This window comes from Camelus ferus, chromosome 11 (genome assembly GCF_009834535.1).
Source record: "Camelus ferus isolate YT-003-E chromosome 11, BCGSAC_Cfer_1.0, whole genome shotgun sequence".
Classification (NCBI taxonomy): domain Eukaryota; kingdom Metazoa; phylum Chordata; class Mammalia; order Artiodactyla; family Camelidae; genus Camelus; species Camelus ferus.
Window position 1 is genome coordinate 29,072,895 of NC_045706.1, and position 27,191 is coordinate 29,100,085.

A 27,191-nucleotide genomic window follows, 5' to 3' on the forward strand; every position below is an offset into this window, starting at 1 on the left:
ATTGACATCTTTTTGAAGTGACAAAAAGGAAACTTGGTTTTATTACATACATTGACTTTACCGTATATTTCCTAATGCCCACTTATATTATCTAGGGAGTTCAGTTTCTGTTTGAACTCATTCCTTAACAAACTGTGTTCCCAGCTGAAACTCTAGAATAGGATTAGTCATTTACATGGTCTAAAATTGGGTTATACTATTGACTGCATAATTCTGTATGTTTACTAAAAATCATTGAATCATACACTTAAAATGGGTAAATTTTTGCTATGTAAAGTATACCTCAACAAAGCTGTTTTAAAAAGTAAAAAAAGTTATTCACCTTAGACAACTGATGTATCTTATTTTCAGTAAGCAGCTGAGTTGAAGATTTTTCACCTTGAATAATCTGAAACATAATGTAAATAAATAGTATGGAAAACTTAATAGTCACAGATATAAAGATAATTGTGCTCATAAGCCTTTTGCCCAAAATGGATAAAAATCAAGACTTCTCAATGTTTTTCTTTTAAAAAGTAAATACATGTTTTCCCCTGAGATGTCATATGTAGCTACCATTACCAAATCACTCTACTTTTCTTGGCTTTAGGTTTGGGAAAAAAAAAAAAAAAGAACCATAGGAATGAACTTGAAGCTTTTTGGATTTAAGGAGCTATACTAAAATTGAATTTGGCTCTTTTTTGACAAAGAAAAGTTTATCATAATACATGTTGCATTTAAACAGTAAATATGAAAACAGGAAAGAAAAAAGTAAGCATTACCTTGGCATTTTTTAGCTTTTCTCTTACTTTGCCTCTCAGAGTTTCTATAATGTTTCGATTTTCTCCCATGTTTAAATCTATTAAGAAGTGAACATAATATGGAGTTCATGACACTTTCTTACAATTGAACAACAATAGCATCAGAAGTACTCATTAACTAGCTAAACAGCATGCATTTCTATAGATCATGACAATTATGAAGACTGGGTCATTGCCCCATGAGAGCTTAGAACCCAACAAAAGAGATATACCTTTCCCCTTTTCCATCTGGAATAAATACTCATGCATGGTCAGGGCTAACTTTGTAGTCGGGCCAAAAAAAAAGGCTCAGGTAAGCAAATGTTTATCTTTTTCCTTTTAGGAAAAAAAGCCGTGAGAACAATCATATTCTATGTAAACTGCTCTACAGTCTACAGAATATACAAATATCAAAGCCAGGTTACTTCAACTTGAGTAAACTGAAGAGGAAGGAATCTGAAAGAAAGAGAGATTAGTCTCTGGGTACCCATTTCAGCTATTTCTGTCAGTTTTGTCAACTCAGTATAACATCGCCAACCCCTACTTCTGCCAGCTCTTGTTGGGTATAAAGAAGGCCCCAGTGGTAGTGAGCTCTCCAAGCCACATAGTATTTTCAGCTCATCCACCAGATGATCCACCATGTGGACTGAGAAAGACAAGGCTTATGCAGTCCGAGGTACAGCAGAAAACAGAGGACCTATGGGTCGTTTTGCCTTGTATTTTTCTTTTTCTTCTCCCTGCCCTTGAGTACTTAAAGGTTAAACAGAAAATGGTGGGAAGTAAAGGGTAAGCATAAAGCTAAATCAGTACAAGTTATGAGAATCTTCGTTCTTAACTGGAGTATTCATTCCTTGGTATAATTTAAAAATTAGTAGTTGGTTTGTTTATACTCTATTCCCAGAATTTAGAATGACAGACGGCACATAGGAGACGCTTCATGAACATCCGATGGACAAATGAACCGGGGCTCAACCATTTTCTGTGTATGTTTCTCCCTGAGATCCAGAGCTTCCTGACGCAGGTTCTGTATCTATGCATCTCTGTGGTCTAACAGTCTCAAGCACTAGTAGATTCTTCATGTTTTCAGAGACAGAGAGAAAACAAAACTTAGTTTTATTACAACATTGCCTTTACTATGTATTTCTTTATGCCCATTTGCATTATCTAGGAAGTTTAGTTTTGGTTTGAACTTACCCCTTAAGAAACTATTCCCCGTTGAAACCCTGGGATAAGATTTACATTTTTTAAAAATAAAATCCAGCAGGATCAGAGCTGTGGTATACTTATTGAGAAACTTTTTGGAGATGCTTGTCTACATTTTCTTATATTGCGATGTTATCTCTTGTTTTCTGACATCTGCAAAAAGGGGGAAAGGGTTGGTTTCCTTGCATGCTTTTGTTTTAGCATTGAACATCTTTTCATATGTTCATCAGCCCTTTGAAAGTCATCTTTAAAATGCCAATTCACATCCTCTGCGTGTTTTCTTAAATTTCATCCTTTAATCAATTGCTATGAGCTCTTCATAAATGGTGGGTTTTTAAATTAAGAAATTACTCTCTGTAATATCAAAAAGGATCTTTTTATAATAAAATCTAATAGCCCTTAGTGTTCATATATTGCCTACTTTATATATATTTTAGGAGGGTCAAATGAGAGCAGACTTATGAAAATACTTTGAAACTCAACACTATATCCATGTTAGCTATTACTTGATTACTCTGTAGCATCTGATAACTTTCTAAAAACTTTCTATATCCTTGTCCTCTACCCTTCTACCTCTCTGGCCACTTATTCCTTGTATCCTTCAATGGTCATACTTCTCCTCATAGCTTTAAAAATAGAATAGCAAAGGACTCCTTAAATGACAACTGAATATGCTAACTAAACTAATGTGCAGTTGGAGTGGAAAGAGCAAGCAGACACATAACAAGACTTCCAATCACAGTGAAAACATGGATTCACGTCAAAAGCCAAAGCAGGATATTGACATGATCACAATAATCGCCTAGTCTATAGATTTTCTGAAAGAATTTCGAAATCCACCAGCGCTTCCTGTACCACACTTAAGAACCACTGAGTATGGTCAGTATGAACTAAGATGTTCTATTCTTACTAAACCTTCAGTATCCTCTTCAACAAAATTAAAAATACCTAATTTTAATCATGACCAAGGGACAGCAACCCTTGAAGGTGTGATGGAACATCAACTCCAGCAAGTTATTAATAGAGGTCTCCTTTAGTTCCCAATAATTTCACTCAGCATTCTGGATATACTTTCATAACTTTCCATCCCCACCTAGAAGGCAGGAATAAAATACGAATCTTAACTGGAGTTACTTGAGGTGACATGTAGATATAGATCCTAAAAATGTTTCACTCACTGATTTATATATTTTTTTTTTTTTAGCAAAGCAGGTAATTGCTGGCTGGCTAAGAGAGCAGATAAATAATTAATATTTAAATAAGGAAATAGATAAATAAGCAGATATATAAATAATTCACCTCTGATGTTCTTTACTACATAATTGACAGACCAAAGAGTATAATTCATCCCTAAACTCCCTTATTATTTTTTCAACATATGAACTCCATGGTTTGTATAAAGAACCAATAATATCACATTTTTCAAGATTATCCAACATTTATAATTGAGCTACTTAGTATAATAAAAATCCTTACAAACTCCACTAATACTTTACTTTTCTAAAAATATCTTATTTTTGAAATCTTTTTCATGATGGTTCTTTCATTTCCAAATAAATAAGAAATATTCTTAAGAATGATATATTATTCAGAGAAAACAGCTGTTTTGCTACTTGATATAGAAGTATGCTATTTAAAATTTTTAATTTAAAAACTAAACAAAGAAATACGCTATCGCCTTTAGTAGTTAGCTGCTGATTTCCTTTAGTATTTTCCAGAAATTCTAGTTAATGTAATAAGATATGTAAAAGAGTAAAAGGTATAAATATTGGAAAGGAGAAGACAAATTATCATGGTTTTGAGGGTAGGTTTTATACCCAGAAACCCCAAGACACTCTATCAAAACAAGTTTATACATAATGAAAAAGCTAGTAAGTGGCACAATACAAGAGACTATATGTCAAAGTTAATAGCTTCACTATGTGCTAATGTAACAGAAAAAAAATCACTTTCATAATAGCAATACAAAATTTTTCCAAAATACCTAGGAATAACTTCAATGAAAATATGTGGGAATCCCCTCCTAACTATAAAACTTCACAATGAGAAAAAAAATCTGATTAAACATAGAGATACTCTGTGGAGACAGGAAGGTTGGTTAAGAGGCCATTATAATAGTCCTGATGAGAGATGCTGGAGATCTGAATCAAAAAATGGAAGTAGGAATGAAGGGTGGAGAAAGATTCACTTAAGAGGTAGAATTACAGGATTCAGTGAGCAATCAGATGTGTGGGCAAAGTGAGGGACGAATCAAGGACTCTCAGGCTCTTAGCTTGAGTAACTGAGAGGTAGTATCATTCTGAGTGCTGTCAAAGTAGGAAGATAGTTGGGGAAGAGATTAATGAGTTCTGTTTTTGGAAGTTGCTTATGGATGTTCGTGGTACACTAAAGTGAGAAGTCTAGAAGGTGATTAAAAATACCAAATTGACTTGGAATAGAAGAGGACCAGGTCTAAGTTAGCTAACTCCCCTGTTTAATCAGTAAAAAAGACATTTAAGAGATTGACTCCACGACTCTTTAAAAGACTCAACACCTTTAAGATCCTTCTTACCGACATGCCAAGAATAGCCACAACAGGAATAGGATGCCAGGAAAAGAGAATTTTGAATTTACTTTCTACTCTGCAAGAATTTCTAAAACTAACTTCAAGTCAGTATTTGGCTTACTGATGCCTAGATGTACAAACTGTATCTTCTAAGCTGGGAAAAACATTAGCAGTGGCACATCCTATGGACAGTTAAATTATAATAAACTATTAAATAAAAACATTATTGTAGAAATTATTAATCAGGTTTTTTGCAGGCCTGGAGATGTTTCTAACCTAGTTCATTTATCACTCCATAAATGATACAAAATAAATAAACGATTATAGACAAAGGAGTAGATAAAATTAAAGATCTGGATGAAAACTGCATTTGCTCTAATGAAAATCACATGCAAAAGTAAGGAAAAATTATGTCTCAGACTTCTACCTTCTTAGAGAAATTCAACTTTCTGTGTTAGAAAACTGGCTCCAACAGTTAAACCCAACCTTCTGTTCAAGGATATTGCTTATTTACAATTCTTGCAGTTAAAACTTTCTCTAAAAGATAAAGAAATTGAGGGTTAGCTATTTTTGTATCAGATGACCAGGAGGTCCATAGTCAAAGCCCGAGAAAGTCAAATAATTCATTCAGTCTTTTCTGATCCACAGCAGAGGACAATTCTATATGCATAAATGTTTGCCTCTTGCTTAGCATTTAGAAAATCTCTAGGTTCTGCAAACTTATCCAGCAGCGTCTTTATCACTACGGTGATTCCTGAAATAAAATTTCCTAAAGCCTAGTCTATGTCGTGTGTAAATTTAACATACAATCACCTTGATTACTTTTATCACCTGCCATTTGGTTTCAGGAGTGTTAGCAGAATAAAATTACAGGAAAATTTCTAGTGTATGGAATGGTCACTAAATGTAAATTTTGCTATCTAGTAGTATTTCCTTGGTTAATTATGAATTAACTAGAAATTTACTTTTCCTTTAATCTTCCCCCAGCTCTTGCTGAAAATCATTTCGAATGTATGAATCCACTTTTATTCCTTAGCAGAACTGAATTTGGTCCAAAATCCAGTTTTATCTTTACCTCTGTTAATCTATTATCACATAGTATGATGAATCCTTTTTGAACGCCCTTATAGCAGTGTTTTTCAAAACATGCTCTTCCGAATTTATTTGATTTGAACTGGAATGCTATGCCAAAAAAAATTAAAGTTTCATTCAAAGTTATGATAAAACTAAGCAATGGTAGTATTTTTTCAAAGTAAAAATTTATTAAAAATACGGCACCAGCTACCCTTTACTGGTACCATGAGGTGGAATATGACTAAAAAATTCTTCAATTAGTTAAGTATGACAGAGCATTGTTTCACAGGGTTTCACAAAAAGTATCATGACTTTCCAGTGTTCCGTTTCCTGACAAGTTAACTGTGACCTTGTTTTCTAAAATAAAAAAGTAGAATCAGTGGCCTGACAGAGGGATTTTCTGACCTGTGAATTTATGTGTTTGAAAGGCATCAAAACTATATCATCCATTTCTCTCAGGACTAAGCTCGAAATCATAACCTACTCCATTAGGTCAAGAAGGATTGAGTTCACGTTCCTTGAGACTTCTGGTATATAAAATTTGAATAAGTGACAAAACATTATAAAAACTATAGTATGTCTTGAAAGAGTATACCTAACATACACAATGCAATGTAATTTTGCTACCCACAAGGTCCTCACAGGACTGACAAAAATGTATCAATGCATAGAGCAACAAGGGCCATGAAGCCCAGAAACTGGACACAAATAAGTCCTGTGATGCTACCTTTTTTTTTTTAAACCTGAAGATATATTATGGTGCCTCTACTTACACAGTCTCCACTGGAGAGAAACTCAAAACGGAGGCCCTTTCTGTGAGGCCAAAAGACGCTGGTGTCCGCATTCCCACCTAAGACCTTCTCAACACTCTCCAAAATAAACATTCTACTATACCCAGAGCAAACTCTTCTTTATACTCCCTGACACCTCCATCCTTTGATTTTTGCAATTTCCCCCCAATCTAGAGCATTCCACATTTCAAAGCCTGATTCAAACCTCACATCTTCCAGGAAGTTCTCCTGACTCTGGTCCTTCTGTGACCTCCACTAGCACTTAGAAATCATAGCTTTTGTTCATTACACTCCAGCTCACTTTCTGTTTACCCTAAGGCGAGGACGAGGGCTGGGGCACGAACTCATCTACCTTCCACCAATCCTAGCAAGGTGTTTAGCACTCCATAAATACAACGGACCCGGATTCAAAATAAACCAAGCAGTGCTCTCGAATGCTCTACAGTGAAGCGGTTCTCAACCCTATTAATTCCCAAAGCGGGTAACCAAAGGGTTGGCCACAGGACCTGGGGACTTGCAGTCCAGTGGCCCGTGCCGGCCTGGCCCCGGCTGCCGAGGGTCCCCTGCGGGATTCTTCCACAGAGCAGGGCTCCACCCAGACAAAATACTGGAGCCTGACAGGGCAGGGTCGGGGGCCCTTCAGGGGCAGTCAAGACATTCACCTGGATGGACAGCGCACTTATGCTACGTCTGAGCAGCGAAGGCAGGGCGTACCATTCACCGCCGACCCTGAGAGGTCACCAACCGCCCAGCACCGGTCCTGCAGTCCGCACCCCACACGCCGGACGCCCACCTCGAGCTGGCTCCTCGAACCTCAACATCAGGGCGCTCCCGGACATGCGCGATTCGGCCCCTCAGCCGGTGGGTCCCGAGCATGCGCAGAGCGTGTGCCTCCGGAAATAAGTGCGCTTCGTCTGTTCTCCCGGCTCCTCGGGCTTGGGGCTGGAATTGCGGCTCCGATCTCCGCCTGGCGCGCCTGGCGGGAGCCGCGGGCTTTGATTACCCGCTGCCTGCGTGTGCGTCCCAGTGCCGCCGCAGCTCTGGGGGCTGTTCTGGAGGAGACCTGAGAGCGGCGTGGCCTGTGTCGTGAGAGTCCCGGGCCTTTTTCGCGTCCTAGTGAAGAACAGTATCCCAAGGGGTGAGTATCGGCCACGCGCTTCCCGACCGGCGCGGGGCGGTGGTGACAACCGGAGTCTCCTCTGAGCAGATGTTCCCGGGGGAAGATGCTCCCGAGTCCGCCGTGGAAGTACGGTCTCCGGAACCAACTCAAAAGAAAGTTACTTTTGGAAAGATTGTTTTGAGCGCCAAAGTTGAAATGAGGACCCGAGTCCTCCTCCTAGTTCTGTTCCTCTACTTGACCCAGCAGTGTAACTTTTCACATCCGTATGAGGGGAAAGGCAGTGGGGGTAGAGAATTTTATCGGGAGAGAATTTGCAGCCATCTTTACCCTTTTCCTGAAAGTTCTTTGATCTGATCATGCTTTAGAAAATTCTTGAAATTCATATGCCAAATAGGGAAAGCCGACATTATTCACTTATATCCTTGCTTTCAGAGGCTTTAATGAGTTCAGAGTCTGAAGATAAAATTTCTTATTAAAAAAACTTTAAAGGGAAAAGTGTAGTTTTTTTTTATTATTTTAAGCTATTTTTTGAACTCTAGCAGTGAATGGAGATGAAAGCAAAGTCTGAGTTTTCTGCTTCCCTTTGAGCTACTTGCAAATTTTTTTTTAATTCTCATTATGATTAATCACTCATAAAAGATATTTCTAGTTCAGCTTCTGCATTTTAACTATCCTGGAGTTCAGCTGGCCCACAGAAAGTCCTACCTATTACCCTCCCAAAGGATTATGTTTGTTGAGGGTTTTAGATTTGAAGAAAGTAAAAGCCTTCTTCCAAAGCTGTAGTAAAGATTTTTGTAGCCAGCCAAATTACAGCTCAATGCCTCCCTGTTAGGAGTCTTAGTCGTCACTTAGTTCTTCTCATTAGGTGCACAAACACCTAATCATGCCCCCTTAGTTCTTCAGGTTAAGCTATGAATAGTCCCGAAACTTCACATAGGGCACCATGACTATGGGCTAGTTGTTTTCCTTGCCTTTTCCATCTGAGTCTTTGCTTCAGTATGAACCTAATTTGGCCCGAAAGATAGTATATCCTATACATGGTCAGCAAAGTCTTAAAAGTCCAGATAGTAAATATCTTAGGCTTGCAGGCCGTATAGCTTCTGTCACAACTCCTGAAACCTGCCATTGTAGCCTGAAAGCAGCCATAGACAACGTAAACAAGTGGCCGAGGCTGTGTTCGTAAAACTTTATTTACAAAAACAGATCGCTGAGCTTCCCACCCCTGTTCCATACTGTTCCCATCTGCTGTAGGTAAATTTTATTTCCTTCCACAGGGCTGAGACAAAATGCATCTGCACTTAGTCTTCTAACTTGAAGAATATGCTGTACAGTCAGTTTCTCCAGATCACTATCCTAGTACCTACTTGAACCTTCTAGATGTCTTAAATACCTGGCTCACATTATCTTTTTTTTGAGATGAGATTTGTATAATATAAAGTTAACCATTTTAAAGTGAACAATTGAGTGGCATTTAGTACACTCACAAAGTTGTGCCACCACATCCTCTATCCAGTGAAAAAACATTTTCATTACCCCATATCCATTAAGCATCTGCTCCCCGTTACCCCCTTTCCCTAGTCCCTGGCAATTATCAGTGTTCTGTCTCTATGGATTTACCTATTCTTGATAATTCATATAAATGGAATCATACAATATATGATCTTCTGTGTCTGTCTTCTTTCACTTAGCATAATGTTTTCAACGTTCATCCACATATAGCATGTAAGTAGCATTTTTATTTCTTTTTATGGCTGAGTAGTGTTCTATTGTATGTATATACCACTGTTTGTTTATCTGTTCGTCTGTCAATGGACATTTGGGCTGTTTCCACATTTTTGCTATTGTGAATAGTGCTGCCATGAACACACATTTGTTGAGTAACTATTCTCAATTTTTTGAATTAATGGATATGAGAGAACAGTGATTCCCAAATATGGCTCTTTGGGGATGACTTGAGGGCTTGCTAAATGTAGACTTCCTTGGCTAACCTTACACCTGATGAATCTCTGAAGAGGGATCCAGGAATTTTTATATTTTTTACGCACTCAAAGTGATTCTGTTGCCAATAGGCCACAATTGGGAATCACTGTAATAACAAGGTTAGGTTTCAGAATTGAAATTGATAGGCAGAAATGCTGAGCTAAAACCAGTAAGATGAAATTTATAGAGGTAAATAGTGTAATCCTACAATTGTTGATTTTTTTTTAAAAATTGCACTGATAGGATGTGGAGACCTGTCTTAGTCATTCATATTAAAAAAAGCAGGGAAGGGAATATTACTTGATGCAGTAGAATGGTGGTTTCTAGGGGCTGGGCAGGTGGTGAGGGAAATAGGGAGTTTTCAGCCAAGGGATACACAGTTTCAGTTTTGCAAGATGTATAAGTTCTGAAGATCTAATATGTAGTATGGCGACTATAGACGGCAACACTGTACTATATACTGGAAATTTGATAAGAGGTTAAATCCTAAGTGTTTTCACTACACACACACACACACACACACACACGTGTGAGCTAAGTAGTTGAGGTGTTGACAATGAACATAATTGTAGTGATTATTTCACAGTGTATACATATATCAAATCATCAAGTTGTATACCTCAAGTATATAAGACTAAAAAAAACCTGTAAGTGTTCTGTTGGAGTCAACTATCTTGTACAAACTGCCATTCCATTCTCTTGATCCATTATCAAATTTTGAGAAACACCTTGTAACAACCCAAGTGCCCATCAACAGACAACTAGATTAAGAAGATGTATACATACACATATATACATACACACACACAGTGGAATATTACTCAGACATAGAAAAGAAGGAAATACTGCCATTTGTAGCAACATGGATGGACCTAGAGATTACATTTAGTGAAATAAGACAGAGAAGGACAAACACTGTATGATATCACTTATAAATAGAATCTAAGAAGTAATACAGATGAATGTATATGCAAAACAGAAATAGACTCACAGATACAGAAAACAAACCTGTGGTTACCAAAGGAAAGGGAAGGGGGGAGGGACAAATTAGGGGTAGAGATTAATAGATACAAACCATAAAATGTATAAAATAGATAAACAATAAGGATATACTGTACAGCACAGGGAATTATACCCATTATCTTATAATAACCTATAATGGAGTATAATTTGCAAAAATACTGAATCACTATGCTGTATACCTAAAACTAACACAATATTGTCAATCAACTATACTTCAATTAAAAAAAGACATCTTGTCTGTAAAACATGCATGAAAAGCAAAAATTACAATTTAAAGTAGGTGACTCATTAGCGTTCGTCAGCTTCTCAGTGTCAAAAAAATATTTTAGACGAGATTGTCTGAAACTAACATAATCCATTGGTTTGCTGCTACACCAAAATGATTCTGCTACTTTAACTTACAGTCTGAAAAGAAATAGGCAAATAGAGCTGCCGTGGTCATGATTCTTCCTGCAGCATGAAAGGGGGCCTATAAAATATGTCCTACCTCCTTTCATGCAAGACATATCCTTCTGTTAAGGACCTTAACCCTACATTTACTTTTACCATGTTGCACCATGCAGTGATTTTGCTCACCTTCACCATTTGACTGTAAAAGAGTATATTTTACTATTTTCCATGAAATTTCAATCCTATTTTATCACTGATTATAATTAACACTTGTTTCTGCAAGATTGGCAAAATGATGACAATTGATGGAGTTCCGTAATGAGCACATGGATGTGTATTATATTATTCTACTTTATGTTTGAAAATTCTAATAACAAAAAGTTAAAAATAACTTGTTTCTGTTTAGACCTCTCTGTCCAGAAGATAACTGGAGAATACATCCTTCAAATGGATTTAACTGTAGGAGATAGAGCAGATTCACACCATATTCTTCACAGGGAACTTGCATCTTCAAGTGTATTCCTAGAAGGTAGTTAAGTTGACTAATGTAGAGGTAAGAATCCAAGAGATATGGAATAGCACAAAAGGTCATATTTTTAAGCTACTGATTATAAGTATAGTATGACTGTTGACTGAAGAGCTGAAAAGAAAGAGAGCATTATGATTTACCACCAAGAAAAAACTGCAGTTGGTATTAAGTAGTTCACTTTAAAAGCAGCCCACTATTTATCTGTATTTGTCCCCTTTTTCATTTTTACTGGGCCAAAAATAATTTCAAAATTAAAAAAAATTAAGTTGTATGTCAGAAGACAACTTGTGCTATTACAAAATTAGCCATCTACATTTTTTTAATGTTTATGCATTTCTAAATAGAAGGAAACTAACAATGTGGAGTACATATCATTGTTGATTTTTCAAAACTGGAAATCGATATATTTATTGAGGCTCTACTTTTAGTTACACCTGCTAATGAATTGCATTTCTGGTTTCAAACTTTGTAAAAAAAATAATTTCCTTATGATTCATTTTTTCATATTACAAATAATTATTGTGTGCATATGGCAGGAGATTGTAGCTTCTACCCAGGTGGTTAAACTAAAAAATCATAGTATTTTAAAACCCATTAGAACTCTTTCATCCTTGGTAGAGTGGCAGGAAAGGAAAAGGCTAAATTTAATTAGGTCCCATTTGTTTATTCTTGCTTTTATTTCTATTGCTTGGGTAGACTGCCCTAGGAGAACATTTTTGAGATGTATGTGAGATAATGTTTTGCCTATATTTTCTTCTAGGAGGTTTATTGTATCTTGTCTTATGTTTAATTCTTTAATCCATTTTGAGTTTATTTTTGTGTATGGTATAAGGGAGTGTTCTAGCTTCATTGATTTTTTTTTAACATTTTTTTATTGAGCCAGAGTCATTTTACAGTGTTGTGTCAAATTCCAGTGTAGAGCACAATTTTTCAGTTATACATGAACATATATATATTCATTGTCACATTTTTTTTCACTGTGAGTTACCATAAGATCTTATATATATTTCCTTGTGCTATACAGTATAATCTTGTTTATTTATTCTACATTTTGAAATCCCAGTCTGTCCCTTCCCACCCTCCGCCCCCTTGGCAACCACAAGTTTGTATTCTATGTCTATGAGTCTGTTTCTGTTTTGTATTTATGTTTTGTGGTTTTTTTTAGATTCCACATATGAACGATCTCACATGGTATTTTTCTTTCTCTTTCTGGCTTACTTCACTTAGGATGACATTCTCCAGGGACATCCAAGTTGCTGCAAATGGCGTTATGTTGTGGGTTTTTATGGCTGAATAGTATTCCATTGCATAAATATACCACATCTTCTTTATCCAGTCAGCTGTTGATGGACATTTAGGCTGTTTCCATGTCTTGGCTGTTGTAAATAGTGCTGCTATGAACATTGGGGTGCAGATGTCTTTCTGAAGTAGGGTTCCTTCTGGATATATGCCCAGGAGCGGGATTCCTGGGTCATATGGTAAGTCTATTCCTAGTCTTTTGAGGAATCTCCATACTGTTTTCCACAGTGGCTGCACCAAACTGCCTTCCCATCAGCAGTGTAAGAAGGTTCCCTTTTCTCCACAGCCTCTCCAGCATTTGTCATTTGTGGACTTTTGAATGATGGCCATTCACACTGGTATGAGGTGATACCTCATTGTAGTTTTGATTTGTATTTCTCTGATAGTTAGTGATATTGAGCATTTTTTCATGTGCCTATTGATCATTTGTATTTCTTCCTTAGAGAATTGCTTGTTTAGGTCTTTTGCCCATTTTTGGATGGGGTTGTTTGTTTCTTTTTTGTTAAGTCGTATGCTGCTTATATATTCTGGAGATCAAGCTTTTGCCGGTTTCATTTGCATATGCAGAATAGATAAACAAGATTATACTGTATAGCACAGGGAAATATATACAAGATCTTGTGGTAGCTCACAGCGAAAAAAAAATGTGACAATGAATATATGTATGTTCATGTATAACTGAAAAATTGTGCTCTATACTGGAATTTGACACATTGTAAAATGACTACTAACTCAATAAAAATGTTTTTAAAAAAAGGAAAGGAAAAGGCTATCATTGACAGAAATAATAAGAAACCATTGAACTTTTAAACAATTTTTAAAGGTTGCATTATGGATCACCTGCCAGCTCCTTCCCACGGGGTTCTACTAAGAGCACAGGGGTAATACACTGAAGGCTGGGGACAGGGTGGAAGAGCTGGGAGAAAGCCTTCCGAGGCACACCAGTTCTGCACTGAGTGTTGGGCAGTGGCTCCCCAAAGGTAGAGGGCAAAGCAGACAGAAACCTCCTGAGGTACAGAAAGCTGACAAAGGAAGAAACATTTGAGGATTGTTGTGTAGGAGAGGGAGTAAGCTTTGTAAGTGGCACTTGAGCTAAATGAAGAATGGCAGTCAGGTAGTAGATGAGCACTTATCTGAGAGACAGCAGAAGGAACTCCATGAAATAGTAAAGTAATATATATCTTTGATACCCAAAGTCTGGTCCCTAGACAGCTGTAGTGGCATCACCGTGGTAGCTTGTTAGAAATGTAGAACCTCAGCCTCAACCCCAGGCCTACTGAAACATTTTTTATTAATTAAAATTAAATAATTTTTATTTCAACAGGACCCCTAGGTGAGTCATATGCACATTTAATTTTGATAAACATGACCTTTTAAGGTGCATTCTAATCCTTAAAATTCTACTTTAATAATACAGTTGTGTGTAGTGAGCTATATTGAAACTAAATGCATGGTCCAGAAGGAAGGGTTCCATGTGGGTAATCAAAGACTTCACTGAGGAATCAGGAGTAGAGCTGGTCCTTAAAACCTGGAGGAAGAGGATGGTCATGTCATGAGATAACATAAATAAGGATACTGATGCAGAAGTAGTGGTATGGACCAGCCCACCTGGCAGTGGTCAGGGAGATTAACTAGGACTGTTACCATAGTTCCTGCTAATATTACCTCTGAACCCAACTTTTCAGAAAGAGATGTCACATATCTTGTCCCCATGGAGCTTAACCCAGATACTGAATAAAATGGTCTGAATGCTCTAATGGAGGCCGAGGCAAAGGGCTATGATAGCACAGGGAAGAAGCAATTTATTCTGATTTGGAGAGTCAGAGATGACTTAACTGAAGAAGAGGCATTTGAGCTGAGTTTTGAAGGTAGTGGGGACAAAGATATTACAAGTGAGCAAATATCTGAACAGTGCCAGGTAAAGAATCAGTCTTCCCTGGCTAGAGTGTAAGGCATATCAGAGGATGGAGTGTGTGTAAGCCTGGGGAGAACTTGTAGGCATGGATCAGAGGGCTTGAATGTCTGTTGGAGAGTCTGATTTATTAGTAACATGGGCAATAGAAAGCCACCATCAGTTTTAGTTGGGGAGCAATCTGATTAAGCCCACTTTTTATGAAGATTAATCTGGCAGTAATAGATTAGAGACAAGATCACTGTTCCTGATAGCAGGTCTTTACTGGGGTGATAACAACATGATTGTAAAGGCGAATCAAAATGAAAAATGTTTCAAAGGAGAATGGGCAGATCCTATCAATGAAGTTGATTCTGATCTTGAGGCAGTAATGGCATTAATCATGAAAAAAAATGCAGGAGGAGATGCAGGTTTAGGAGGAAAGATTTAGGAGTTCAGTTTAAGTCATCCTAAGTACACACTGTTCCCTGCCTAGCTCACAAGACTTTCCTCCCCTTTCTTCTTAGAACTTCATTATAAGAAATGATGTTTGCGTCGCTAATTATTAGAGAAATGCAAATCAAAACTACAGTGAGGTACCACCTCACGCCAGTCAGAATGGCCATCACTAAAAAGTCTATAAATAACAAATGCTGGAGAGGGTGTAGAGAAAAGGGAATCTTCCTACACTGCTGGTGGGAATGTAAATTGTTGCAGCCACTGTGGAAAACAGAATGGCAGTTCCTTAAAAAACTGAAAATAGAGTTGCTGTATGATCCTGCAGTCCCACTCCTGGGCATATATCCGGAGAAAACTCTAATTCCAAAAGATACATGCACCCCAGTGTTCATAGCAGCACTATTTACAGTAGCCAACACATGGAAACAACCTCAATGTCCATCAACATACTATTCAGCCATTAAAAAAAAAATGAAATAATGCCATTTGCAGCAACATGGATTGACCTAGAGATTATCATACTAAGTGATGTAAGTCAGAAAGAGAAAGATAAATACCATACGCTATCACTTATATGTGGAGTCTAAAATATGACACAGGGAACAATACCCTGTAATAAACCATAATGGAAAAGAATATGAAAAAATATGTATATATGTATAACTGAATCACTTTGCTGTACCCCAGAAACTAACACAACATTGTAAATCAACTATATTTCAATTAAGAAAATGATGTCTCTCAGGTGACCATATCTCACTTGTCATTGGCTAATCCATGTTCTGTGGTAAGCTCTGCTATTCAATATGCAAAAGTGATGTAAAAATAAAAAGTCTACTCAGGTGCTGATGAGCATGGTGCCATCATTGTATCATCAGTTTAAATTTAGAAATTAATTTACTTAAAATAGAGAAATGCAAAAGGTATAGCAATGCTTTTTTATCACATGTACAGTCTTAAATGCCACTTTCTAAAGAGAGGGCTCATAGAGACACTCCTTTCCCCATTATTAAAAAATCCATTATACCTGTGATAAAGCTAATTATGTTCAGTTGTATTAGATTCACATGCAAATAAAAACTTGGGTAGTTACTATACATTGACCTAAATACATAAAATAAAGAAGATAAAATGATGGTCTCTTAGGAAATCTATCATTTTGGAATGTGAGACTGATTTGGGAGCTGCTGAAGCGTCCTGATTAAGGCTGTGGAAAGAAGTTGCAATTGATGATGTCTTGGAAGAAATGACATTTTTTAAAAAGAATATTCTTTGGCAAGATAAGTAGATTGTAATTTACAGAAAACACACCTTTTAGTTAATGAGACACCGGGGTAGACTGAATCATTGTACCCAATGTTTCATGACTTTTCCATGTTAAAATTAGTCATTCATGTCCTTTGCCCCATGACTCTGCCATTCCTCCCAGTGTTTCTCCAACTTGCTAATGTTGGGCTTGGCCACATGACTTATTTTGGTCCTTAGAATGTGAATGGAAGTAACAGGGGGACCATCCTAGCTAAAGCCTGAAGAGGCATCCTGTATCTTCTCTCCTTCTCTTGTGCCCTGCCACATAAGGGGAACATGGCTCAGGAAGCTACCAGACAAGGAGAGTGTGTGATATGTCAGGCTGGAGCCACACGAACTGCAAGAAGTAGAGATACTAACTGACTTGCAGATCCAAGGATGTGAAAATCAATGTTTATTGTGGTAAGCCACTGAAACTTTGAGGTTGTTATAAGAAATTTAAAAAGTAAAACTAGCACAAACTAAAAGAAATACCTGGCTCGTGAGCACAGATGGCAGTTATTAGAATCTGAATCAGAGAGCGATGAGACCAGTTTGGGTGAAATTCTGCTCACTTTTCAAACTGACAATAAATAAGAGTATGTTTTAATAGTAACTTTACTATTATATGGTAAACTTTGCCCTGTGAGCTATTAAGAAACTAATCTTATTTTAATATTCAAATTTACATTTTGACTAAGGATAAGCATCCAAATTATCTGTATTATCTTTGAATCCAGATTAAATTTCCCAAAGGTGTTTCATCAGGCATATTGGCCTGAATAATAGGCATCTCTCTTCACAGGAAAAGGCAACAAAACCTGAGGAATAAAGTGAAATTCTGAGCTGAGATCTTAAAAGCTTGTTAAGAACAATGTTAAACTTTATATACAGTAAATAATAACAAGAATGTTATAGCATCTATAGCTGTGAAAAAAAAATCCCCCCTCAAGAGAAAGACAAAATATTATTGCCTGTGTCTTTTTAGCTTTGCATGTACTTGTAGACAATGTGCTATTCAATATAGTAGCCATGAGTCACAGGTGGCTATTGAGCAGCTGAAATGTAGTCCTGATTAAGGTGTGCTGTAACATGATATACACAACAGGCTTAAAAAACTTAATATAAAAAAACAAATATCTCATTAATAACATATATTAATTACATGTTGAAATGGGTTCTAGGTACTTTCACCTTAAACATCTTTGCCATAGACATCACTGCCACAAGCATTTTTACTGCAAATATTTGCATTGAATAATTGATTGGCTGTGAGGCAAATGCCCTGTGAAAGATGAAATAACTGGTTGACAGGTTTGGTTTGACACTTTGGTTTCAACTGGTTGAAATGTGTTAGCATTTCTTCCAGTTGGTGACATTATTAATGGCTTTATCGAGCTGGCAGATTTACCCCAAGAGTTGATTTCTTATTTTGAGACACAGTACATTGGAGGAGAAAGAGGCCAAGGTTCTGGAAGGTGCAGAGTTGAACCCACATTTCCCACAGAACTTGGGAACGTCTATCAGTGCGCATGTGACAATATGCCAAAAACAAACAACAACCATGTAGAAGCTTTCACGACACAACGCAAAGCTCAGTTACAAAGATGCCTCTAAGTATTTGGAAACTGGTATCTCTCTTAGTGAAGGAAGAAGTTTTAGCAAAAAAGGGAAAGTACAATGCCAAATGAGGAGAAGAATATCAATGAGCAAAAACTAACAAACAAAATATATAAAATGCTATGAATGAAAGATTTGGAAGCCAAGTGCTTAGGTATAACCCACAAAATAAAATCAGTTATTTGCCCAGTTTTGCCACAAACCTACACACATTTTAAATGTACTCAAATATTTTGTATTTCACAATAAAGCCTTGAATTTTGTTATTCATTTCAGTATGCTTTTTAAATATCCCTCTTTTGTTTTTCATTATTTTATCTTTTATGGAAAAACTGCTTTACAGCCAAGCAGTTATGCAGTGAAAATGTTTGTGGCAAAGATGTCTCTGGCAAAGATGCTTACAGCAAAAGTACCTAAAACCAGCAATAACTCTCTCACTAAATTAAACCCCAGGTCAGTAAGATATGGCATGGCTTTAAAACTGAGTGATCATCTTTGTGGTGCAACTGGTTAGCATGTTTGGCTGTTAATGGAAAGGTTGATGTTTCAAGCCTACCCCAGGATGGTCTTGTCTCCAGCCAGTTTCTTGGTGATGAAAATATTCTGGAACTAGATAGGGGTGACAGTTGTACAACATTGTGAATGTATTAAATGCCACTAAATTGTTCATGTTATAATGGTGAATTTTATGTTATATGCATTTTACCACAATAAAAACAAAACCCCAACAATGTATTGGAGGATGCATTTTCCCAGCCCTGTGTTGTGGCTGTATTTTTCTTCCTGACATATGTACACCTACCATATAACATGCCCTGATATCTGAATGCCTATATATGTACAGCAGCTTTTTAAACAATCTGGTCTGGGTATTCCACTGTAGCATTTGGGGGTCACCCAGGAATATGTGACTCTTCCACATCCCTCTTTTGGTTTGGATTAACTATTGTATCAACTGCATAAGCACATAAATTCCTTTGCACGACTCTTGGGCCCTAGCACTATATTTGCCTAGTCTAGAAAATTCTCCCTTGCAAAGGGCAGGCTAGGAATGGGATGTATGTCTGTCCTCTCCAAAGACATTTATAACTTTCTCAATAAATGGGAAAGAGGAAGGAGAAAGGGCCTCTAAGACCGCAACTGACTCAGTTCCTGAGATTCTTCTTTTAGCCAGCGCACCTTCCCAGCACAGGACTCAGGACTCTCAGTGCTTCTGGACAAAGTCATATTGTTCTTTTATATAGCAAAGATCATGAAAAGGAGGGAGGTCTTTAAGACCTACACAAGCACAGAGTACAAAAGAGAAAGGGGGGAGTTTGGAAAGACTCACAGCAGAGACAACGTCTGCCAGGAAGTCCTTGAGGCAGAGGATGGTGAATATCTCCCATGGAAAGGCTTCAACAAAAGCCAAGGAAGCTTCATGCTGGTCAAGACTGGCCTTGGTGAGCAAGGAATCATGACCTTGTACACCTTGTGGAGGAAAGTGTTCCCTGGGCAAGTTTTCTTCTCACTCCAGCCAGCAGATTTCAGCTGCTCCTGCTATACCACATCTTTCCAGAAAAACGAAGGCTTGTGAAAGGCAAATATGCCTACGAGGACCACTATAACCAGGATCAGGGAGAAGAAGACCATGAGGAAGACATAGGTGGAGTGGGAGAGAGGTGCAGACGGCGGCTCCTCAGCTGGAATCATGTTGGTCAGGTTCAGCATGTAGCCCAAAGTCCACCCGACGCTGGTGCTCCGGACCTGCAAACAGTGGGGAAAGTCTGTTGTTTCTGGTCTGAGGATTAAATGAGCTTTCACGCAACCCTATCCCTAATACTGAGCAGCCAGGAAGTGGAGGCAGCACGACATTCAGTTCTCTAAGTGAATTATTTTATATTCTGAATTGGGAATATGGCTGTGGGGAAAAACTGAGAGGGAGCAAGTAATTAAGAAGGAGAGTACGGGGCCTCACTACTACATCCCAAATTCAGAGAGGAATTTGGTAAATGACTGCCCAGTTCTCCTTCTTAGAAAAACTTAATTCAAATAGGCCTTTGGAGATTTGCATTCCTCTTCGGCTGTTTGTGTGACTGTGGGTGGGTAGTTGGGGTGGGGAAGGGGACTGGGGTGACAGGAAGCAGGCAGAGGATGAGAGAATAATGATTGTCCCTGGCCTTCTATATCTGTGGCAGGCCCAGGAATCTCATCCATACAAAACCAGGGTTCTTTTATGATTCAAGCTAGGGAAAAACTGGGGAATAATTCCAGCCAGTCAGTCTTACTCAATGGAAGTTGAAAGACTGCATATGCCTGAGAAAGGATTCTTCTTAAATGAAAAAAAAAAAAAAAAATTCTCCAACTCGGCCATCTTCCTAGAAATATTTTCAAGTCACTTCAAAACGTATTGAAATATAGGTAGTTTCAGAATAATAAATAATTCTGGAAATGTTTGTGTTACATGAGTTGTATGTAGTCATGGTATAAAAATTAGGACGTATAGATAATCCTGAAAGAGAAAACAAAAACACGTCTACTTCACCATTCAGAAGTTGCTGCTATTATCATTGTATGACATTTGCTTCCAGGCCTCTATGTGCATGTTTTTCCTCACCAAACAAAAAAAAAAAAAGGAATTAAACCATATGTAGAATTATTAACTTAACAATTCCTTGTAAACCTCATCCCATGTCTCTTAAGGGATTTCTGCAATATCATCACTGCTGTGAACTGCCTTATATGTTCTTTTTACTCGCTTTATTCAATTATTTGTAAATCCTAGAAATGGAGTAATAGGGTAAAATGATGTACGTATTTTAAGAGTCCTAGCACATATTGCTGAAACAGTCTTCCCAAAGGTTATGCCAGTTTACATTCCAACCAAAACCATGTGGAATGTTCCTCTCCTCTAAACCTTTACCAGTACTGGGAATTAATAATTTGTAAAAGGCCCACTTCCATTTATGGGGAAAAGGAACCTTATCTGACTGCATGAGTCAAGGGAGGCTCCAGAGTTAGAGGAGTTATCACTGAGGGTTTAGAAAAAAAAATGGATCAAAGAATATAAATCATTAGTAAGTTTGACATAGATGTATCCCTCAAACAGAAAAAATAAACTGCGATGGAATGCAAGGAAGACTGGGATCTTAATACAAGGAAAAGAGTTGTGTTTGAATTAGCAAGACCAATATTGACAAGAGTGTGACAAAACTAGTATCTTCAAGGCTACTACAGACCTCTGCCTCAATGCTTTGTTTTGATCATTTTTGCCATTAGTGGATGTGGGTTTAAAAGGTAGAGAAATACTGCCCTTGATATTTGTCATCAAACATGAGTTTGCTTATGAGCTGGCTGCTGATGTAAAGGTTGCCTCTGTGCCTGGATACCTGCAGGTGATGCTATGGTAATGCACAGCTGTGAGGCTGCTTCTTTAAGGCTCACGCTAAGCCTGGCTTCTAAGCAAAAACTTCCATTCACAGCCACTTGCCTTCACAGCTAGCTTTCAGATCGGCCAGTCTTTAAGGTACAACTAACAAGGCCTTCACCCCTTATGAGAAATCACGATCATCCTTTCTGGATTCATGGAAGGGAATGGATGTTGAACTCAGCACAAAGAATCACTGTGGCTATTGAAATACTGCTAGATTACTTTAATATCTCATTTTTTTCTTTTATATGGGAACAGTCACTGCTATGTGAGCAGAAAGGAGAGGCTGACAATGCAGGGAGCTCTCCCTCGATAGGACAGCTCAACATACAGGAGAGCCTGACACGAAATGCCAGCCTGGGTTGGAGGTGAAGTGGTAGAACAGGACTCAGGCCAAAATAGAAGTCAGGTTGACTCCCAACTCTTACCAGCTCCAAGATGCTTCAGTCACTACCACCCGACCTCCCCAAACCCAACAAACCTTGCCCATGAAATGGATATTCTTCCAGGTCTCAGCTGTAAAATGATAGCCATTCAGAAGAAGAGTGAGGATGTAGGTGCCAGAAAAGCAGTATTCACTCAGGTAGTTCTCGTTCACATCACTAAAATACACCTGCAACTGGAAATGGAGTGAAGAAAATATCATACTTGTACAGCAACAGGCGCTTCTCCATAGCCCTCATTTTCACTATCAGAGCTGATCTAGAGGAGGAAGCCCGGCTCACAGGGACCTGAGAGGCAGCCCCTGTAGAGGGCTTTGGGAGTGGTGCTGCACCCCTTGAGTAGGCGCCAGGGGGTTATAGCATAGGGTCTGTTAAGGAATCTTTTCCTCCACGGGGTTCTATGCGATATTAACAAACGCTCCAGGAAAAAAGTAGTTTCTGTGGTCTAATACATTCAGAAACACTGAATTTTACTATAGTTTCCCATCCTTTGGCATACTAAAAGCTGTGTAAAATCTTGCATGAAAGCAATCTATTAATCTTTGTTTAATCAGAGTTTTCTGTATGCTCTTGACCAAAGTCTTGGGTTTAGAGCCTCTATAAGCATCTTAAAAAAATGGCCATAAAAAGCCTTGCCACTCAGTTTAGTTCCTGAACTAGCAGCGTCGGCATCTGCTGAGAGCTTGTTAGTCCTCACTCCCGATCTGCTGGCGCAGAATATGATCCCCAAGTGATCACACACGGTAACATTTGAGAAACACAGCTCTGGAACCCAGTTTAGGAGGCATTTTGCTCAAGACTCCAAGATGCTCATCTTTCTCCACAAATCATCACTAGCTGCAGAAAGCCTCCTGTAAGTGTTTTGTAAAGTGCTGAGGCATATTTGAGCAGATCTTTCCGAAAGCCCTGAATACCCTTCCTTCAGGTTCTAACTCAGACAAAATACTTAGGGAAAATTCCAAATGTCCAGGTTCTTGCACAATCTTCCTTCCTCTTCTGTCAGTGCCCATGAGAAAAGCATTCATTTTTAATTAATTACGTATCTTCAGAATGAAAGCACCATTTACTTTTGCAGCAGTGTCAACTTAAAACAGCTGCTGTTTTGGGCCACTGCTAGATGATCTGTTTTTTTTTTTAATCAGAGTAGACTCCATATCTTTCTCTCTCCTCCCTGGAAACTTCCATCATTTAGCACTGAATATTGAATGACTCAGTGCCTCAGACAAGAAAAAATTTGTGCTTCAAATTTATGAAATAGTAGGAGACATCTTGGACCTGGCCTATGGAGAACAAGTCTTACCACAATGGCAATCTGTCTGTGGCAGATTCTGTGACTTGCCTGTCTCCTTTGGGGTTGGGGTTGGGGGAGAGGAGTGGGCAACAACGTGCCCAGCTCCAGGAAATAGCTTATGATAAATCTAGGGCTCTAAGCCAGTCCTAAAATCCTGCACCCTGCTTTCCCAGCCTGTCCTGGCCAATAAGATGTAAGAGAAAGACTCGTGAGGAGTTTCCGGGACAGCTTTTGCCTTCCTGTAAAAAGGAACAGATGTCTCTGGCACTACTCTTCTGATCCTGAATATGGCTGTGATCCCTGAAGCCACACCGTGCTTCCATGAGGAAGCAGGCCTAACAACAACTGAAGAACTAATGGCTGAGACGGTCAAGCTGCTGACTCCATGCCTACAGCTGCCTACGAAGGACTTCAAATTAGGCGCAGAAAATAAGACCTTTTTTGTTTAAGCCATTGTATGCCAAGTTATCAAGGAATGCCGGTGAACCTTATTCCTAACTTGAGTGCACCATCTGGGCTTCTCTAACACGTTTGCTGTATCTTGATCACGTTAGCGTGACTTGAAGAGCAGACTCCCATATTCCATGCTGTCAAGGGCACAGGGCAATGGTAACAGCTGCTGTTTCCGGTCATTTACCTTTTCCCAAGGCTGAGAGCAGAACTCTTCCATCATGTCAGTCATCTTTTTCGGAGATAAGTGTTCATTTGATGTAAGGTTTAAAAACTCCATCACATAATAAAAAGCTGAAAATGCCTGCAAGAGAAAAATGCTGAGTTTTGTGCAGTGTCCAACACAGGGGGACATTGATTCACTCTCCAGAGGGCCAAATGCCTAGTGAAAGTGCCTGGACATCTCAAATGAGTAAATTACTGGACCAAATGATATTCCAGACCCAAGAGCTGCTTCCTTCCTGGAAGAGGGGTCATTTTGCTGCTGACATGCATTTCTGAGCCACCTGGTAGTTAATTTTCTCTATAATTTTAATGGGAGAGTCAGGGAGAAAGAAAGATGGGGAAAAGAGAAGGTAAGAGAGGAAGAGGTTACAAAAATCCTATCTTTAAAAAACTAGGGGAGAGTATAGCTCAGTGGTAGAGCACCTGCTTAGCATGCACGAGGTCCTGTGTTCAATCCTCAGTACCTCCATTAAAAAAGTAAATAAGTAGGGTAAATATATTAAAAATAAAACTATGAGACATCCTTTTACACCATTCAGATTGGCAAAAATTAAAGAAAATATGAAAACAAAAAAAAACTATGTATTATGTATGAATTTTTAACAAATAAAAACTGGAAAATTCTATACAAAGGTAATAGAAGTGATCCCTGGCAAAATTATAAGGTTTTTTTTCTTTTTCTATTGATATCCCTTTTTTGCCTGTTTTTATAATGTACAATGTATTGCTTTCTTTAAATAGCCAATCTTTATTTAACATTTTTTTTGCAAGTCTATGATGAGCTAGTAAATTAAACCTTTGAAAAAATCAATGCCATCACATATGAGAACTATATAAAAAGTTAAAAGTACAAATGAGTAAAAAAGAAAACATTCTAAAGTAATGGAAATAAAAACAAAAATAAACAAATGGGACCTAGTTAAACTTAAAAGCTTTTGCACAGCAAAGGAAATCATAAACAAAATGAAAAGACAACCTACAGACTGGGAGAAAATATTTTCAAATGATGCTACCAACAAGGGATTAATTTTCAAAATTTACAAACAGCTCATATAGCTTAATATCAAAAAAAAAAAAAAAAAACCCAAACAACCCAATCAAAAAATGTGCAGAAGAATTAAACAGACATTTCTTCAAGAAGACACACAGATGGCCAACAGGCACATGAAAAGATACTCAATAGCACTAATTATTAGAGAAATGCAAATCAAAACTACAGTGAGGTGTCACCTCACACCAGTCAGAATAGCCATCATTAAAAAGTCTACAGGTAATAAATGCTGGAGAATGTATGGAGAAAAGGGAAACCTCCTACACTGTTGATGGAAATGTAAACTGGTGCAGCCACTATGGAAAACAAGATGGAGGCCCTTAAAAAACTAAAAATAGAGTTACCATATGATCCTGCAATCCCACTCCTGGGCATGTATCCAGAGAAAGCTCTAATTCCAAAAGACACATGCACCCCAATGTTCACAGCAGCACTACTGCAATTTCCACTGACAGATGATTGGATAAAAAAGTTGTGATACATATAATATACCATGGAATACTACTCAGTCATAAAAAAGAATGAAATAATGCCATTTGCAGCAACATGGATGGACCTAGAGAATATCATACTAAGTGAAGCAAGACAGATAAAGACAAATATCATGTGATATCACTTATATATGGAATCTTAAAGAATGATTCAAATGAACTTATTTATGAAATAGAAGTAGACACAGACATAGAAAACAAACATGGTTACCAAAGGGAAAAGGGCGGGGCAGGGAAGGGAGGAATAAATTGTACCATTTAAAGACAACTGCTATTAAATATGACATACAGGCATCTAAACGTTTTTCCTCAACTCTAATAAATACACATAATTTTTACTGTATATCACCCTATAGCTGCCTTTTTGTTCCTCTTAATATAGCATGAATTTAAAGAGGAAGAAATAATTGAGCAGAGTTTATTAGATGAGGGAACTCAAATCCCAACTCGAGTGCCTTTTCTCTCTCACCTGCCCTAAGTGGTGCCAGTTTTTAGAGGAAGTCATTTTGGAGGCCATAGGAGCATATCACCTGTTTATTCAGCAAACACCACCCTGTGTGCTAGGCACAGGGCTGAGGCAGAGTCTACTGTGATTATTGAAGAGGAACAAAAAGCTTTCCCTATGCTAGAAGTAGTGTGGGTTTGGGATTATATTTTGCCTTCTGTAAAATCACTAAACCACAAGTGAATGTAGAAAGGAAATGTGATTCTCAAACAAGCCAAGCAATGTTCCTATGTAATTCTCATGGGTAAAAAGACACAGGAGGGCAAAGAAACAGGCTTCTGGTGGGCAAAGAAACATGAGTTAGTGGGGATCCCACTAGGGGCTCAATTCTGACTCAGAGAAGAGGAAAAATGTCCTCTACCAGGCAAGTTCCTGATAGAACAGGTCTTATGTTTCAATTCCAGCCAAAATATGCCCAATGCCAGCTTCTTAAAAATTGTGTTATTTAAAAAATATCCTTATATATATATATAACATAGCTAATATAACAAAAATGAGTAAGTGTGAGTATATTCATCCTTTTTAATAAGTCTTCTTTCATTTATTTTATGGCTTGATTTTCTCTTCCACTTCTAGTTCCAATGGGAGCCCATATTAACAACTTAATATGAAGCCTTCCATTTTTCCCCTATTGCTATATAATCCTTCATATATTATCCCTCACATAATTGTATACAAACACACATATGTAAAACATGTTTTTTAAATAAAATTTTAAACACATTCTACAGCTTGATTTTCTTACTCAACAAAACTCTGAAAATCCCTCCAAGACAGCTGGGGACACTCTAATGGCTACATTAGATGGGCTTTCCTTTGATTCCAGTATTTTTGCCTATGAGCAATGTCGCTATAAGTACCTCAGTACATTTAGCCTCCGAGCTGGTATGCTCATTCCTCTGGGGAAGCTGAGCTCCCCAGGAGCTCTGAAAGGCAGCCTCCACATCCAACACTTTAAGTATTGTATGTATGTCAGTTGCAGAATAAGAGCATAGTGTGGCCCTATTTCTACCATCTTAACCCAAACCACCATCATCTCTTGTGTGGACACTGCAATGACCTCTTAGTTGGTCTCCACATTACCTTTTTAGCCTTCTTCCAATCCATATTGAATATCCCAGTCATAGGAATCTTTTAAAAACAAATTTGATCATTTCACTCCTCTGCTTAAAACCTTCAGAGACTCCTAATTATGCCTAAAATAAAGCCCAAACTCTACCAGATGTTTCAAGGTCTGCCCCCCAGGCCATTCCCACCTCATACGCATGCCCACCTCGCCCACCACATTGCAGCCATCCTAGCCTTCAATCATGCCAAGCTTTTCTTCCCCCTGGAT

The 27,191-nt window shown here is 38.1% G+C and overlaps 2 protein-coding genes across 2 annotated transcripts in view; both read right to left on the reverse strand.

The window, feature by feature from the left end:
• Positions 1–8,189, reverse strand: part of CC2D2B (coiled-coil and C2 domain containing 2B) — an 83,740-nt gene extending 75,551 nt beyond the window's left edge. Inside the window, exons 1-3 of the mRNA XM_032491216.1 lie at positions 7,186–8,189; positions 762–838; positions 323–388 (exon numbers count right to left, since the gene is read on the reverse strand). Of these exons, the coding sequence (XP_032347107.1) occupies positions 323–388; positions 762–838; positions 7,186–7,231 (189 nt within the window). The 5' untranslated portion in view covers positions 7,232–8,189. The remainder of the gene's footprint in view (positions 1–322; positions 389–761; positions 839–7,185) is intronic.
• An 11,012-nt stretch (positions 8,190–19,201) lies between these two features.
• Positions 19,202–27,191, reverse strand: part of ENTPD1 (ectonucleoside triphosphate diphosphohydrolase 1) — an 83,637-nt gene continuing 75,647 nt past the window's right edge. The window contains 3 exon segments of the mRNA XM_014565764.2: positions 19,202–19,736; positions 21,881–22,018; positions 23,771–23,887. Coding sequence (XP_014421250.2) covers positions 19,530–19,736; positions 21,881–22,018; positions 23,771–23,887 — 462 coding nt within the window. The 3' untranslated portion in view covers positions 19,202–19,529.